This window comes from Carassius gibelio, chromosome A13 (genome assembly GCF_023724105.1).
Source record: "Carassius gibelio isolate Cgi1373 ecotype wild population from Czech Republic chromosome A13, carGib1.2-hapl.c, whole genome shotgun sequence".
In the NCBI taxonomy this organism is placed as follows: Eukaryota; Metazoa; Chordata; class Actinopteri; order Cypriniformes; family Cyprinidae; genus Carassius; species Carassius gibelio.
This window is the reverse complement of record NC_068383.1, coordinates 26,143,482-26,156,970: the sequence shown is the minus strand read 5'-3', so window position 1 is coordinate 26,156,970 and position 13,489 is coordinate 26,143,482. Positions and strand designations below refer to the sequence as shown.

Sequence of the window (13,489 nt, the reverse complement as noted above, 5' to 3'; positions counted from 1 at the left end):
GTGCATTACAATAGTCCAGTCTAGAGGTCATAAATGCATAAATTAGCTTTTCCGCATCAGAAACAGGTAATATATTTCGTAGCTTGACAATGTTTTTATGATGTAAGAATGCAGTTTTTGTAATATGGGAAATATGGTTTTCAAAAGACAAGTTGCTGTCTAATATAAAACCCAGATTTTTGACTGTAGAGGAAGTAACAGTACATCCATCTAGTTGCAAACTGTAGTGTACTAGATTCTGTGTACTGTTTTTTGGTCCAATAAGTAATATCTCTGTCTTATCCGAATTTAATTAGAGAAAATGATTGGTCATCCAATCTTTTAAATTTTTAACACACTCTGTTAGCTTAGATAAATTTTGAAGTTTCATCTGGTCTCGTTGATATATAGTTAAGGATCATCAGCATAACAGTGGAAACTAATATTGTATTTTCTAATAATATTACCAAGGGGCAACATGTATATTGAAAATAGCAGAGGACCTAGGACAGATCCTTGTGGCACTCCATATTTTACTGGTCATAAATGTGATTACTCCCCATTTAAATAAGAAAAATGGTAGCGATCGGACAGGCAGGATCTGAACCATATTAGAGCTTGCCCTTAAATACCTGTATAGTTTTGTAATCTATCTATGAGTATGTCATGATCTATGGTGTCGAACGCACGACTCAGATCAAGCAAAACTAGCAATGAGATGCAGCCTTGATCCGATGCAAGAATAAAGTCATTTGTAATTTTAACAAGTGCAGATTCTGTACTATGGTAGGGCCTGAATCATTAAATTCTTAATAGAGATTATTATTTTTATTTTTTCAGGAAGAAGCACAATTAAAAACACAACATTTTCTTTTTAGACATAAATGGAAGTTTTGAAATGGGCATACAATTTGCCAGTCCATTAGGATCCAGTTGTGAATGGTTTTGGGACATGACCTAAAGATAACGACGAGTTAATAATATTGAGAAGCAGTTCTTCTGCTACAGGTAACAACTCTTTCAGTAATTTAGTGGGTACAGGATCTAATAAACATGTTGTTGGCTTGGATGCAGTGATACATTTTTTTTAGCTCTTCCTGTCCTATAGTTGTAAAGCACTGCAGATTATCTTTGGGAGCAATTTATGAAGCTGAAGTATTAGACACTGAAGAATCTACATTCGTTACTATATTTCTGATGTTATCTGTTTTATCAGTGAAGACATTCATAAAGTCATTACTATTAAACTGTGAGGGAATATTAAGATTGGGTGGTGTCTGGTTATTTGTTAATCTAGTCACTTTGCTAAATAAAAACCTTGGTTTGTTTTGGTTATTTTCTAGTTTGTGGATTTAGTACTTTCACACAAAACAAAGGTAAATTAATGAAATAAAATCAAAGAGAAGTAGAATAAAGTAAAATAAAAATAACACAAATAAAGCCAAAGCATGTGGAGGGACTTACCCCGCTGTGTTCTCAAAACTCTGCCAATTTGATAATACCTAGAATATCAAAATCAACTGTGGACGGCAGATCATTTTCCTATTTAGCGCCTAGACTCTGGAATAACTTACCTAAAATTATTCGGGAGGCAGACACAGTCTCGCAGTTTAAATCTAGATTAAACACCCAGCTCTTTAACCTGGTTTACACATAACATACTAATACGCTTCTAATATCCAAATCCGTTAAATGATTTTTAGGCTGCATTAATTAGTTAAACCGGAACTTCTAACACTTCCCATAATACCCGATGTGTTTGCTACATCGTTAGAAGAATGGCATCTACGCTAATATTAGTCTGCTTCTCTCTTATTCTGAGGACACCGTAGCCTCCAGATCCAGTCTGTTTCCAGATCAGAGGGTCACTGCAGTCACCCAGATCCAGTACGTATCCAGACCAGATGGTGGATCAGCACCTAGAAAGGACCTCTACCTCCCTGAAAGACAACGGAGACCAGGACAACTAGAGCCCCAGATACTAGATGCTGGTTTCGTCTGGTCAGAGGAGAACTGGCCCCCCAACTGAGCCTGGTTTCTCCCAAGTGGTTTTTCTCCATTCTGTCACCAATGGAGTTTTGGCTCCTTGCCGTTGTCGCCTCTGGCTTGCTTAGTTGGGGACACTTAATATACAGCTATATCATTGACTTGATTGCCAATGATTGCAAATACACTATTTATACTGAACTGAGCTGGATGATGACATCACTGAATTCAATGATGAACTGTCTTTAACTGTAATTTTGCATTATTGACACACTGTTTTCCAAATTAATGTTGTTCAGTTGCTTTGACACAATCTGTTTTGTTTAAAGCGCTATATAAATGAAGGTGACTTGACTTGACAGAAGGTGATAACAAAAACAAGAAGTGAAAGGGCTTAGCTCATGTATCTGTATGACTGCTAATGAGTTACCATTGGCTACATGCAGTTCTTTGTCCACAATTTAAATATTTTTAACATCACAAAAGGATGTTGTGAAGAAGTTATTAGAGGTAAAGCACCAAAGGTTTCTACTTTTTCCATTAGTTTTCTTAGTCTTCTTCTTCCGCTCTGTAAGTCTATGGCAGCCCATAGAACTGTGTGGCAGTTTTCCCTCTTGATTCCTTGGCTCATGTGGAGTCAAATGCAAAATAAAAAAAATGTATTGATCATTTTACCAAAATGATCTTAGATCATCTTTCGACTATGTTGGTAAAAAGTTATTAAAATCTTTATGATGAACCCAACCATTCTTAAATAACACTTGAGCAAAATGAACGAATAGCATATTCTGACCAAACTCGGTACATGTCATCAAAAGCATCATCTATGCTATCTGATGGTTAGGAGATATGAAGAATGGCTATTTTTGCTAATAACTTTTGAACAGTTTTAAATCATTTAAGTCATTAAATCATAAAACTTGAAACTTGTGGGGCAGTTTTGAGGGTCTGACTTGTAACTCGAAGGGTGCAGGTTCTAGTCCCAGGTCTGGCAGGAATTGTAGGTGGGGGGAGTGAATAAACAGCGCTCTCTTCCAACCTCAATACCATGACTGAGGTGAGACACTTGAGCAAGGTACTAAACCCCCAACTGCTCCCCAGGCATTGCAGCAATTTGATATTTGACAGCAAGACGTTTGACGTTTTTTTTTTTTTATTCTGAAGTACCAATACATGAACTGATGAAATGGAGCAACATTTAAATGACTGTATTATGTGCTCAGTGTTTGAAACTACAGCAAAAGAGATGGTTGGTCAGTTCAAATTGCCCGGAAAAAGTTCATATGTACATGATAAAAGAAAATATAAATTTCATAAAGAGTTGATGAATGCAAATAAAACAATTGTGGACAATCAGATTTGGTCGACATTCACCAGTGATTTGATTGTAGCCTTCATTTCACACAGATACATATTTTCTGGTGCCATTTTCAATGGCAGTCATTTAAAACAGGTTTTCCCAAACTTTTCAGCCCACGACCCCTTAAGGTATAAGTCCCTCGGGACACCCACTTTCTTCTGAGGTGGTTAAAGTATACTAATGTTTTGCACAACAAAAAGGAACACAACAGTCTAACAACAATATTATTTTATAGCAATTTACTCATTACTTACATTTCAACATTAATCTTACCTAATTGGTTGGGTGGGCAACATTCTGGAGTTTTAGTTTTAATTCAAGTTATAAAATGTAACAATATTTCTAATCCTTAAAAAATTATTTGATTTCTGGAAATCATCCTGCAACCCTTTCTCGTGGTTAGGCGACCACCTGGGGGGTCCTGAACCCTACTTTGGGAACCCCTGATTTAAAACACTTTACAAACAAAGAACATGAACATCTGCATGAGTGTGGCAAATTATTATTATTTTTTGTTACACTGATCACAATTAAACTGCCTTCCTCCAGAGTGAATGTTCAGGCAACTTTTGAAATTGCTTCTTTTCGTTAACCTTGTCACACTCGCAATTTATTTTCAGAATGAGTTTGCAAATGATGTTTCAGGTCTCTTTGATATGTGAAACTTATCTTGCACTGAAGACATGTGAACGGCTTCTCTCCGGTGTGAAGTCTCATGTGAGTCTTAAGGTTTCCTTTAAGTGAGAAACTCTTTCCACACTGAGGGCAGGTGAAAGGCTTCTCTCCTGTGTGAATTACAATGTGAGTATTAAGGCTTCTTTTATGACTGAAACTCTTTCCACATTGATGACATGTAAGACAATTCTCTCCTGAGTGAATCCTCATGTGGCAATTAAGGGTTTCTTTACATTTTAAACCCTTTCCACACTGGCCACATATGAATGGCTTCTCTCCAGTGTGACTTCTCATGTGGGCATTAAGACTTTCTTTTCGTGAGAAGCTCTTCCCACACAGTTTGCAGTTGTAAGGGTTCTTTCCATTGTGAATTCTCATGTGGGCATTAAGGTTTCCTTTATGTGTAAAACCCTGTCCACACTGAGTGCATTTGTAAGGCTTCTCTCCAGTGTGAACTCTTAAGTGGACTTTAAGGTTTTGTTTTTGAGTGAAACTCTTTCCACACTGTTGGCAGGTAAAAGGCTTCTCTCCATTGTGAATTCTCATGTGGACGTCAAGGTTTTGTTTATTAGTCAGTCTCTTTCCACACTGGCGGCAGGTGAAATAACTGCTAGATTCTGTCTTCTGACTTCTTTTTCGTGAGGATGACTTCTTAGTCTTTGTGGATTTTTCTACAATCATGAAATCACGTTTCTGGTCTTTTTCTTCCATTTCATTTAGTTTTTCACTCTCCTCTTTCAGTGTCATCAGGTCTAAAGAAAGAAAAAGACAAATTCAAGTTAATCCCAGTTTAATGGCCTGAAGCAACAGACATCAAATATAATATAAAGCATCTCAACCAACATGTGTGCTAGATCATATATGAACTTAGCTATGAAAGAGGTGTTACCTGTATTATTCAAATTCAAATTCTCCTATCTCAAAGCTTGCAGTTATCAAACCCCTTATCATTTGACTCAAAATAACTGGTTCAATATAGACCAATCCCAAATCTGCCATTCATATTTTAAATAGGAAAATATTGTTCAGTTCAACTGTTCAGTTTAGTAGTAAAATAATATTTCAGTCATAATTTAAAGAGAATGTGCTTATAAAGTTAAATTAATCTTCCCTTGCCATTAGATCTGTCTGACAACACAGACCACAACATTCTTTTGAACAGCTTGAGAATTATGTTGGCTTTGGTGATCAATCATTAGCACAGTTTTGGCCCCATCTATCCGACCGCTACCACTTTGTTTGTGTAAATGAAAATATGTCTCCTCAAAAACAAGTATTGAGTTCCACAAGGCTCTGTATCAGGTCCGCTGCCTTTCTCCTTATATATGCTTCCACGGGGTATGTTAATAGATTTAGAAGTAGGACCAGTGTCGATAATTAACAAGATTGTCAGACAATAAACAAGAAGTTAATATTAAGGAACTATAGGCTGTGATTGGTAACTTAATATTGGGACAGTCGTGGCCTAAATGGTTAGAGAGTCAGACTTGTAACCCAAAACTTTTTTTGTACCTCTCTTCCACCTTCAGGAACTATGACTTATGGCTCGTTTCCCCTGAGCATTACGGTACAGTTCAGTACAGTGTGATTCGATATTGGTAACTCTGATCAGGCTTTTGTTTTCACTGCCAATAGCATGGCATGCCAGAACGTAGCGATCGACGATGAACCATGACAGTAAGCACAACTCTGATAAAATAAGATAAAGGTTTTTTAAAACAAATTTGCACACTCTGATGTAAATAAGCCCAACACTCAGCAAAGCAGAATGAGTAAAGGACGCTTTATCTCTGTTTATCATGCAAAAGTGATGATTCTAGTCAACCAATCTAGTGAGTTTAGCTCCGCCCTTTTGGTACCCTTCGCTGTGCTAGGTACCCCAATGGAAGGGTACCAAAAAAGTGGTATGGTACTGTTCGCTATTTTGGTACCATTCACACCTTCTGACCGAGGAAACAGAAATAATTTTGCACCATACTGCATGACACTCATTTGATAATAAACTTCTAATGGTATCTATTATTTTTAGGGGTGCTCCGATCACGATCGGCCGATCGTTATGCGCATCTCGTCAGTAAAGCCGGTTTTCTAATCAGCCGTTAATTCCATCAGGTGCGTGATTTCTCATAGAGCAGCTGTTACTACACAGAGCCGTTGTTAATAGAGAAGATGCGCAAATCACGTTAATTTTCAGCGTTTATTGGCCCATCTTCTCAGTTAACAACGGCTCTGTGTAGTAACAGCTGCTCTATGTGAAATCACGCACCTGATGGAATTAACGGCTGATTAGAGAACCGGCTTTACTGAGGAGATGCGCATTAACGATCGGCCGATCGTGATCGGAGCACCCCTAATTATTTTGCATCCACTTTTAATGAAGAAAAAATGTAGACAGTAGATCCACCAAGCTGTGTCAGCGATCGAAACGTTTTATTAGCATTAATATTTATCTGGTCATGTGATCTCAACACGACCGTGCATATGAGGCAAACCGCTTCAGTAAAATAAAACTGCTTTAATTAGGACACTCATATGGCATTCTTTTCATTCATGTAGGCAGGGCTGTGACTAGTGGGGTGAAAAGTGGTGAACATTATGGGGTCTCACAGCGATATCGAAAAAGACGCTCTGAACAATTGACGGGCCACTTGCCGCGTCATCATTAAAGCTTATCATTTGCACGTGTTTTTAAGCCTAGCTAATTTTAACACATTCCAAAGAGGTTAAAGCATTCAAACACAAGACGCGGAAAAACTCAACTGAGTGTTCGCTGCGCACGCAGAGAGACAGACAGCAACACCGAACCAAGCTCTCCTTGGCATCCTCCTGCACCTGAACGAACAAATACAAATCGCAGTTTAAACATGCAAGCTGAAAAGGATGTGGAAAAGCCCAATTCAGCACCTGTGCACGGTGTTCTGTGCACACACAGAAAGACGAGTCTCAAAGCACTTGAACACTTAATTTCCCTCTTCTTGCTCTTGGTCAAAATATTAGTCTTGGAGAGAATCCTCAAAGACTGAACAAAATAAAGCATTGCTCATTAATTGGTCAACAGTATTGATAGTTGTGTAAATACTGTCATACAGTTGTCTGAATTTTTGGTCGATTGTAATCCATTATATACCTTTCTATCAAAGTTATCTGACATCAAGAGGAATTTGTTCTGACACAGTTTAACTCTGAGTTCTTGTCATATTGTATCACCATTTTCAAAACCATATCAAATAAACTGTGATCATGTGAGAAATGTTGAAGGTGTCTGAATAAATTATGGCATGACTGTATATTTAATTTTTACAGTGAAGACTACGCAGTGCTATTTTATATTTAATTATTTGGTTTCTGTAACTTGACACCTACAAACTTGAAAAAAAAAGTCAATATTGTGTAAATATAGCAAAAATAAATAAATAGAACATACAAATTAAACAATTTTCAAACAGGGCCCTGCGTGTAGGTCAACAGTTTAACAAGAGTCAAATGTCCAAATTCAGCTTTGAGAATGGAAACCAACCTGTTTGTTCCTCAGTATCTTCATGCTTTACTCTCAATGCTTCTTCAATCTTCATGTCTTCACTCTCTTCTTTAATAATTGCCATCTTTTAATAGTATGTCATGTAGACCTCGTAGATGCTTCAACAGGATTTTCTTTTTTTTTTTTTCTGTGCGTTTGAGAATAATTAACAGAAAGAAATGAAAGATCCAAATCTCTGTGTGAGTCTGAAAAAGCTCCCTGGTTCAGTGGTCAGTAGACTGGCAGAGGGGCAATGATATTATAAATGACCTTATAAAGAACACAATGTATACATAAAGTCCACATATATGTTTGTATGAATAATATTTAGTATTTAATGATTTGAAGATCGCATTTCTTGAAAGCATTTGTGTTTTTGTGTAGTCATTATTAGACTCTGGTGTTCTCGTTGTATGTTCACGGTTTTATCCTGCAGGGGTCGTCAGCTGCCGTGATCTGAATCATTGTGCCAAGTTACTGTTTGGTTCAGTTCACTCGGAGTTTCAGAAAGCTCAGATTTTCCTAACAGTACATGCCAGAGACCGAAGTCGTGTCTGGAACTCCTTCACGATATAAGAAACGAAATCAGACAAGAGTTTCTGTTACTCACGCGCGACTGGGTTTTACTTACAAAACAATCGTTCATTAATGTTAAATAAAGAATTTCGATGTCATATTCAATGAAAAATAGTTCAATTTACTTCGATTGTTAAAAAACTCTAAATAGACTGGACGCTTTTATTGATTTATACTCCTTAAATGATTTAAACCCCAAACCTTTCTTCAGCCGACTCGCAGGCGCAGGAGCGCGGCGCAGCTTTATGTCGTCACATCGCTAGACCAAAATAAAAGTCCTGTAACGCACGCGCATATATATATATATATATATATATATATATATATATATATATATATATATATATATATATATATATATATATATATATATATATATATATATATATATATATTCAAATTGCTGTAAGTAATCAGAAATGAAATCAACAAATGTCAAATGCTATAACCTTTTGTTTTTAGTCTGTGGCCCTAATAAAGGTTTCAGTTAATGTATCATGAAAACTTTATGCCACTACAAAACTGAAAACTGGGTTATCTCTGTGAAATGCCACCACACCTTTGTTGATCATTTTACATTTCTGTAAATGTAAATGTCGACATTTAACATGTCGGTAAGCACGTAGACCTGGATACACTAGAATTTAGTTCAGTGAATGTTACTATATTAACAAGACAACAACAACAAACTGTAAAGAAATATGTTAATAACTTATCAGGTCATATGGTATTTAAAGATAAACAAATAAGGCACTTCACAGTAACAGACCTCCTCAATTTATTGCCAGTCATTTCAGAGTCCTGTAAGTTGCTCAGTGATAAACATTGCCCTTTCGCAGGTCTGCAATCATAGATGTGATTTGTTGGTAATAATAATAGCTGTTTAATAAAAGCAACCTTTTTCTTTAAGATGTCCCAACTGATTATTATGTGCAGTTCTTTTGTAACTCAAAAAATAAAAAAATAAAACATAGATATTATACATATATTAATATATGTATTATTCAATCAATTTACCATGGTGAATTACCAGAGGGTAACCGCTGCTTCACGAGCGGTGGTCATTAGGGAGGGGGAATAAGACAATCATATACGAGTATAGGAGGTTGTGAAGGGTGGTGTTACAGACACATGTTCAGAACAAGTGGATAAAAACAAACACATTCTTCTACAGAACATCAAGATCCTCTGCGTCGTGGTCAAGAGTTTCTCTTTCTTTGTTGGCCAGGAGTCATGATTAAAGATGATGGAGCATCTCACTGCCTTGCCTGTCAAAACAAACAATACAAACACTTACAGTATATGGATACTTAAGCATTACAGATCATATAACACTGAATAGCCATTAAATAAAGCGTATTACCTAAAAGGCTGCCAAAAGCTGTTTAACAGTGGAGTGTTCATTTTCTTTTATGGCCTATAAGACAATCATGGAACTATAATTTAGAAGCTCTCATTTTCTGTAGCTTTGTCTTTTTTTTTCTGTAGCTCTGCAACTTCACCAGAATACTTATTAAATAATAGCAACATTAAATCACATAGATTTATATGAAATGTGTGCATGTTAAAATGTTTAAATATACATAAGATGAAACTGTAATATTCACCCGAATCTTACAGAAGTGTCTGTTTGTGTGATTCTCTGTTGCTGTATGTCTGCTACACATGGCCGAATCTTCACCCAGTGCTGGCCCTTACCTCGACTGTTGGGTCAGGTTATTCAGGGCTGTTGTTGTTTTCACACCCAGCACTACCTGTGGTAGAAAGTCCTTTTTTTGGAAACAACGTCTCACATTTGGTATGACACATGTGTTAAGCTTGAGCTTGGCTGACGGTGATGACAGTGGCTTTGCTTTGTAATTGTGTCATATAAGCATCCGTGCTAAAACAATACTGTTTTTGTTTTTATTTTTTTGTACCTTAGCCAGGGAAATTCTTGCATCCGTTCTGTATGGGAAACATGTTTCTTTCACTTGCTTTTCCTCACTCCTGCTCCATTTCTAGCTCTGAGTATGACATTGATCCTTCCGTTGAGCCACTGTTTTGTGAAATTTTACAGATGTATGAGTCAATAGACTGCTTCATCATTAGCACTGAATACATTTGTATTATTATTAATAATAATAATGCAATTTGTTGGTCTATACATTTTTATTTAATCAGTACTATATAATCAATTCGGTCATGTTAGACATTTACTGTGCATACCTTTGTTTTAATTTTTGTCAAACTCGAACAGTATAACATTTCAACTTTAATTTGAAGGGTTTTGCTTTATAGATTGCATAGTTGTTTATTTTTGTTTGTTGTAGCAAACTTGTGTTTTTATTATTATTATTTTTTGCATTAAGGTACCAAAGATAACAGTAAAGAGAATGTCAATATTGCATACAAAGAGGTGACATTACATGCAAAGCATAATTTACGAATGTATGTAAACATAAAAATAAATAATAATAATACACGAAAGCTTAACTTGAATATGAAATTTTGCAAGAAGTAATAATAGGTTAATAATAAAATATTCATTAATTTTGTCTTTTTGAATATTAAAGAAGCCAAAACAGTACATCCTTAAAAAGCAGAGAGAAACCCTGGAGCACACTGCGATGGATAACATTAGAGAATTCAATCCATAGCTGTGTGTGAGGACAATCACAAAAGATATGTAAAAATTGCAAAAACTACGACTTTATTGAGCATTGTCTTCTCTTCCGGGTCTGTTGTGAGCGCGTTTAAAACACTGCAGTAATGCTACTGACGTGTTATCTTTGTTATTGGGTGCACCGGAAAATTACTACAATGACATTTTAGACACTGCTCTGACCCAATAATCTTATATTAGTAACTGCAGACTACTTATGACTACTTATAACTCTTAACACTGTCTACCCTATTGTATCTGTTACTGCCACTTATTTGTATGTAATGCTCTGTCCGTGTCTGTTCTGCCTATGGTCACTGAAGTCACTCAAAATCTCAGTAAACATTGAATTAATCTTTTCTGTTTATTATAGCATTTTAGTTTTATATTGTTTGTAGTGTGATCAACATTTGCCTAAGTACTAGATGTGTTGGAGAAGAAACATGTAACATTTTAATTACATTTTGCTAAAATGAACGAAAGACTTGAAAAAAGATTTGTTCATTATGCTGAACAAGACCCAAAAGTCAGAGTCGGTAAAATGATCCGAACTTCCCATAACTAACACCTAGGTTCCTAACTGATGACGAAGAAGAGCAGCCATCAAGTCTTGAGAGTTTTTATGTCCTATAATTAACAACTCTATTTTTTTTCAGAATTTGTTAATTTTTCAAATTGGTGTGTTTCTCCAGGCCTCGAAAAAATACAGAGCTGAGTATCATCAGCATAACAGTGAAAGGTAACACCATGTTTCCTGATAATATCTCCCAACATGTAAAGCGTGACTTTGACTTAATATTCTTGACTTCAGACTTGACTCGGACTTGAGTTAAATGACTCGAAATAACTTGTTTTCGTTTTTTAAGTATCTGTTTGTTTTTGAATGCACCGCAACCTAAACAAGTCACACAGCAGGCAAGCAGAGATAGCTAATGTAAGAGCTTGGACTACAGTGTTTCCAAATTAGCAAATTTTGTTGCTAGATTTTGCTACTTTTCAGATCCCTTTAAATGACCTTTTTTAACCCAAAAGTTTCTTGGATAAACCTTATTTGATTTCTGAGACTCGCTGGTACTGTCGCTTGAGCGGCTGACAAGAGCCACACTTTCAGATTTCAGGATTCTTTAATAAAGATGTTAATATTTTCTAGTCCACACACAGAAGACTAATAGGGCGATAGCTATTACACTGCATGGGATCTTTACCTGCTTGATGTAAAACTGATTGCTTCTGGCCACGACTTTGGTGGGTCACCTGATTGCAGCGCATAGTAATATACATTACATACTATTGGAGAAAGGTCATTCATAAATGCATTATAAAACTATCCAGAAAAACCAATTTGTTCCTGGTGACTTAGATTTTAGATTAGTGATTGTTTCTTTAATTTCATCTTCTGTTATAGGATCTGTAAATTTACTCACTTCCTCCAATAATTTTGTCAAATTAAAAATGATTTAAATTTTTTTTTAGATTCCTGGTTTTGACCTTTATATAACTGTTGGTAATATTATGCAAAACATCTGATATTGCTTTAAGATGGGTCTCGTTTTTTTTTTTTTTTTTTATAATCCTAGATCGCTGATAGCAGAGGAGTGGATCCAGCAAGAGCTCGATGGGGCGATGCGGAATGCAGATTTTCACAAGTCGTAGCAGTAGGCAGAACAACAATAACAAAATGTGAATAATACCACAGACTCTAAAGCATTACTAAACTGGAGTGGAAATGCAAACCTAGCCAATCATGCCATACCTTACTGAGCTGCACCGAGCCAAGTCATACCCTGAAGTGGAAAAGCGCCAATAGACGGTTAATTTCTTGCACGCAGGTGCAGAACTCACATACTAGTTTGTGGAGTGTGTTCAAGCACAACATTTTGGTCCAGACACAGCTGACAACACCACTGGCTTTCATCTAGTTTTTTTTTTTAAGTCATTTGGTTGTGTCCTGGGCTTTGGGAGTTAATCCTAATCATTCTTGGATCCCCCAACACTTAACAATTTGCATGTCTTTGTATGTGATGAGTTGAATCAGGTGTTTGATTAAGGAGATGCAAATGTGCTCCAGGAATGTGGTTGAGAACCAATGATCTATACAATGGAAACGTATTGTGCAATTGTGGATAGATTTTTTAACACTACACCCTCGTGATGATTATCAGGTGCGCAGGTTTTTTCGAGACGTTTTTCGACATGTCTTGTGTGTTCATACCCAAGCGAATTTCACTGGATCGATAAGCCAAGTGAACTTGCAAATTAACTCTCACATCAGATGGTGAATAATGAAAAACGAAAATACCCCGGTACACATCGAATCCTATTTGATCTGCAATTCCTTTCCATAACACATCCCTCATATCGAGATTTATGTAGTTGCTGTCGTGTTTGTCAAAAAGACCTTTAATGTTCAGACACCAATGAGACCAGCAGCTCTAAATTCATCTTACCTCGATGCATCTTCTTTGTTTACTTACTTCCTCTTAATCGTTTTGTATCAATGCGTGCTCAGCAAGATCAATTTGTGCTTGAGCGTCACCAAGTGGTTTTTTCAGCAGCTTCAGGCATGTGAACAAAAGCACCAATCTCAAGGCGTCAGTGTGCATTTGTGACGACTGGGTGAAGGAGAAGCTGAAAACAAGTGCGAGTATGAACAAAGTTTTAATTAGAGACAGAAACCAAACAAACTGGAACACAAACAACGTTGGGAAGAAGACACCGTGCAAGATGGTGGAAGGCAGTGATGAATCCAGAT

At 36.5% G+C, this 13,489-nt stretch overlaps 1 protein-coding gene across 3 annotated transcripts; it reads right to left on the bottom strand.

Moving 5' to 3' along the window:
* Positions 1-3,549: 3,549 nt before the first annotated feature.
* On the bottom strand, positions 3,550-8,369 carry LOC128026556 (gastrula zinc finger protein XlCGF8.2DB). Of its 3 annotated transcripts, XM_052613819.1 has the most exons (4): positions 8,295-8,369; positions 7,518-8,080; positions 6,761-6,832; positions 3,550-4,752 (listed from the first exon to the last, which is right to left on the bottom strand). In XM_052613819.1, the coding sequence occupies exons 2-4, from the start codon at positions 7,600-7,602 to the stop codon at positions 3,923-3,925; spliced, it is 987 nt and encodes a 328-aa protein (XP_052469779.1). In that variant the 5' UTR covers positions 7,603-8,080; positions 8,295-8,369; the 3' UTR covers positions 3,550-3,922. The 3 variants fall into 3 exon arrangements, with proteins under 3 accessions (XP_052469779.1, XP_052469778.1, XP_052469780.1); XM_052613818.1 differs by lacking the exon at positions 8,295-8,369 and having other exon boundaries at positions 7,518-8,288; XM_052613820.1 differs by lacking the exons at positions 6,761-6,832; positions 8,295-8,369 and having other exon boundaries at positions 7,518-8,288.
* Between the last annotated feature and the right edge of the window lie 5,120 nt (positions 8,370-13,489).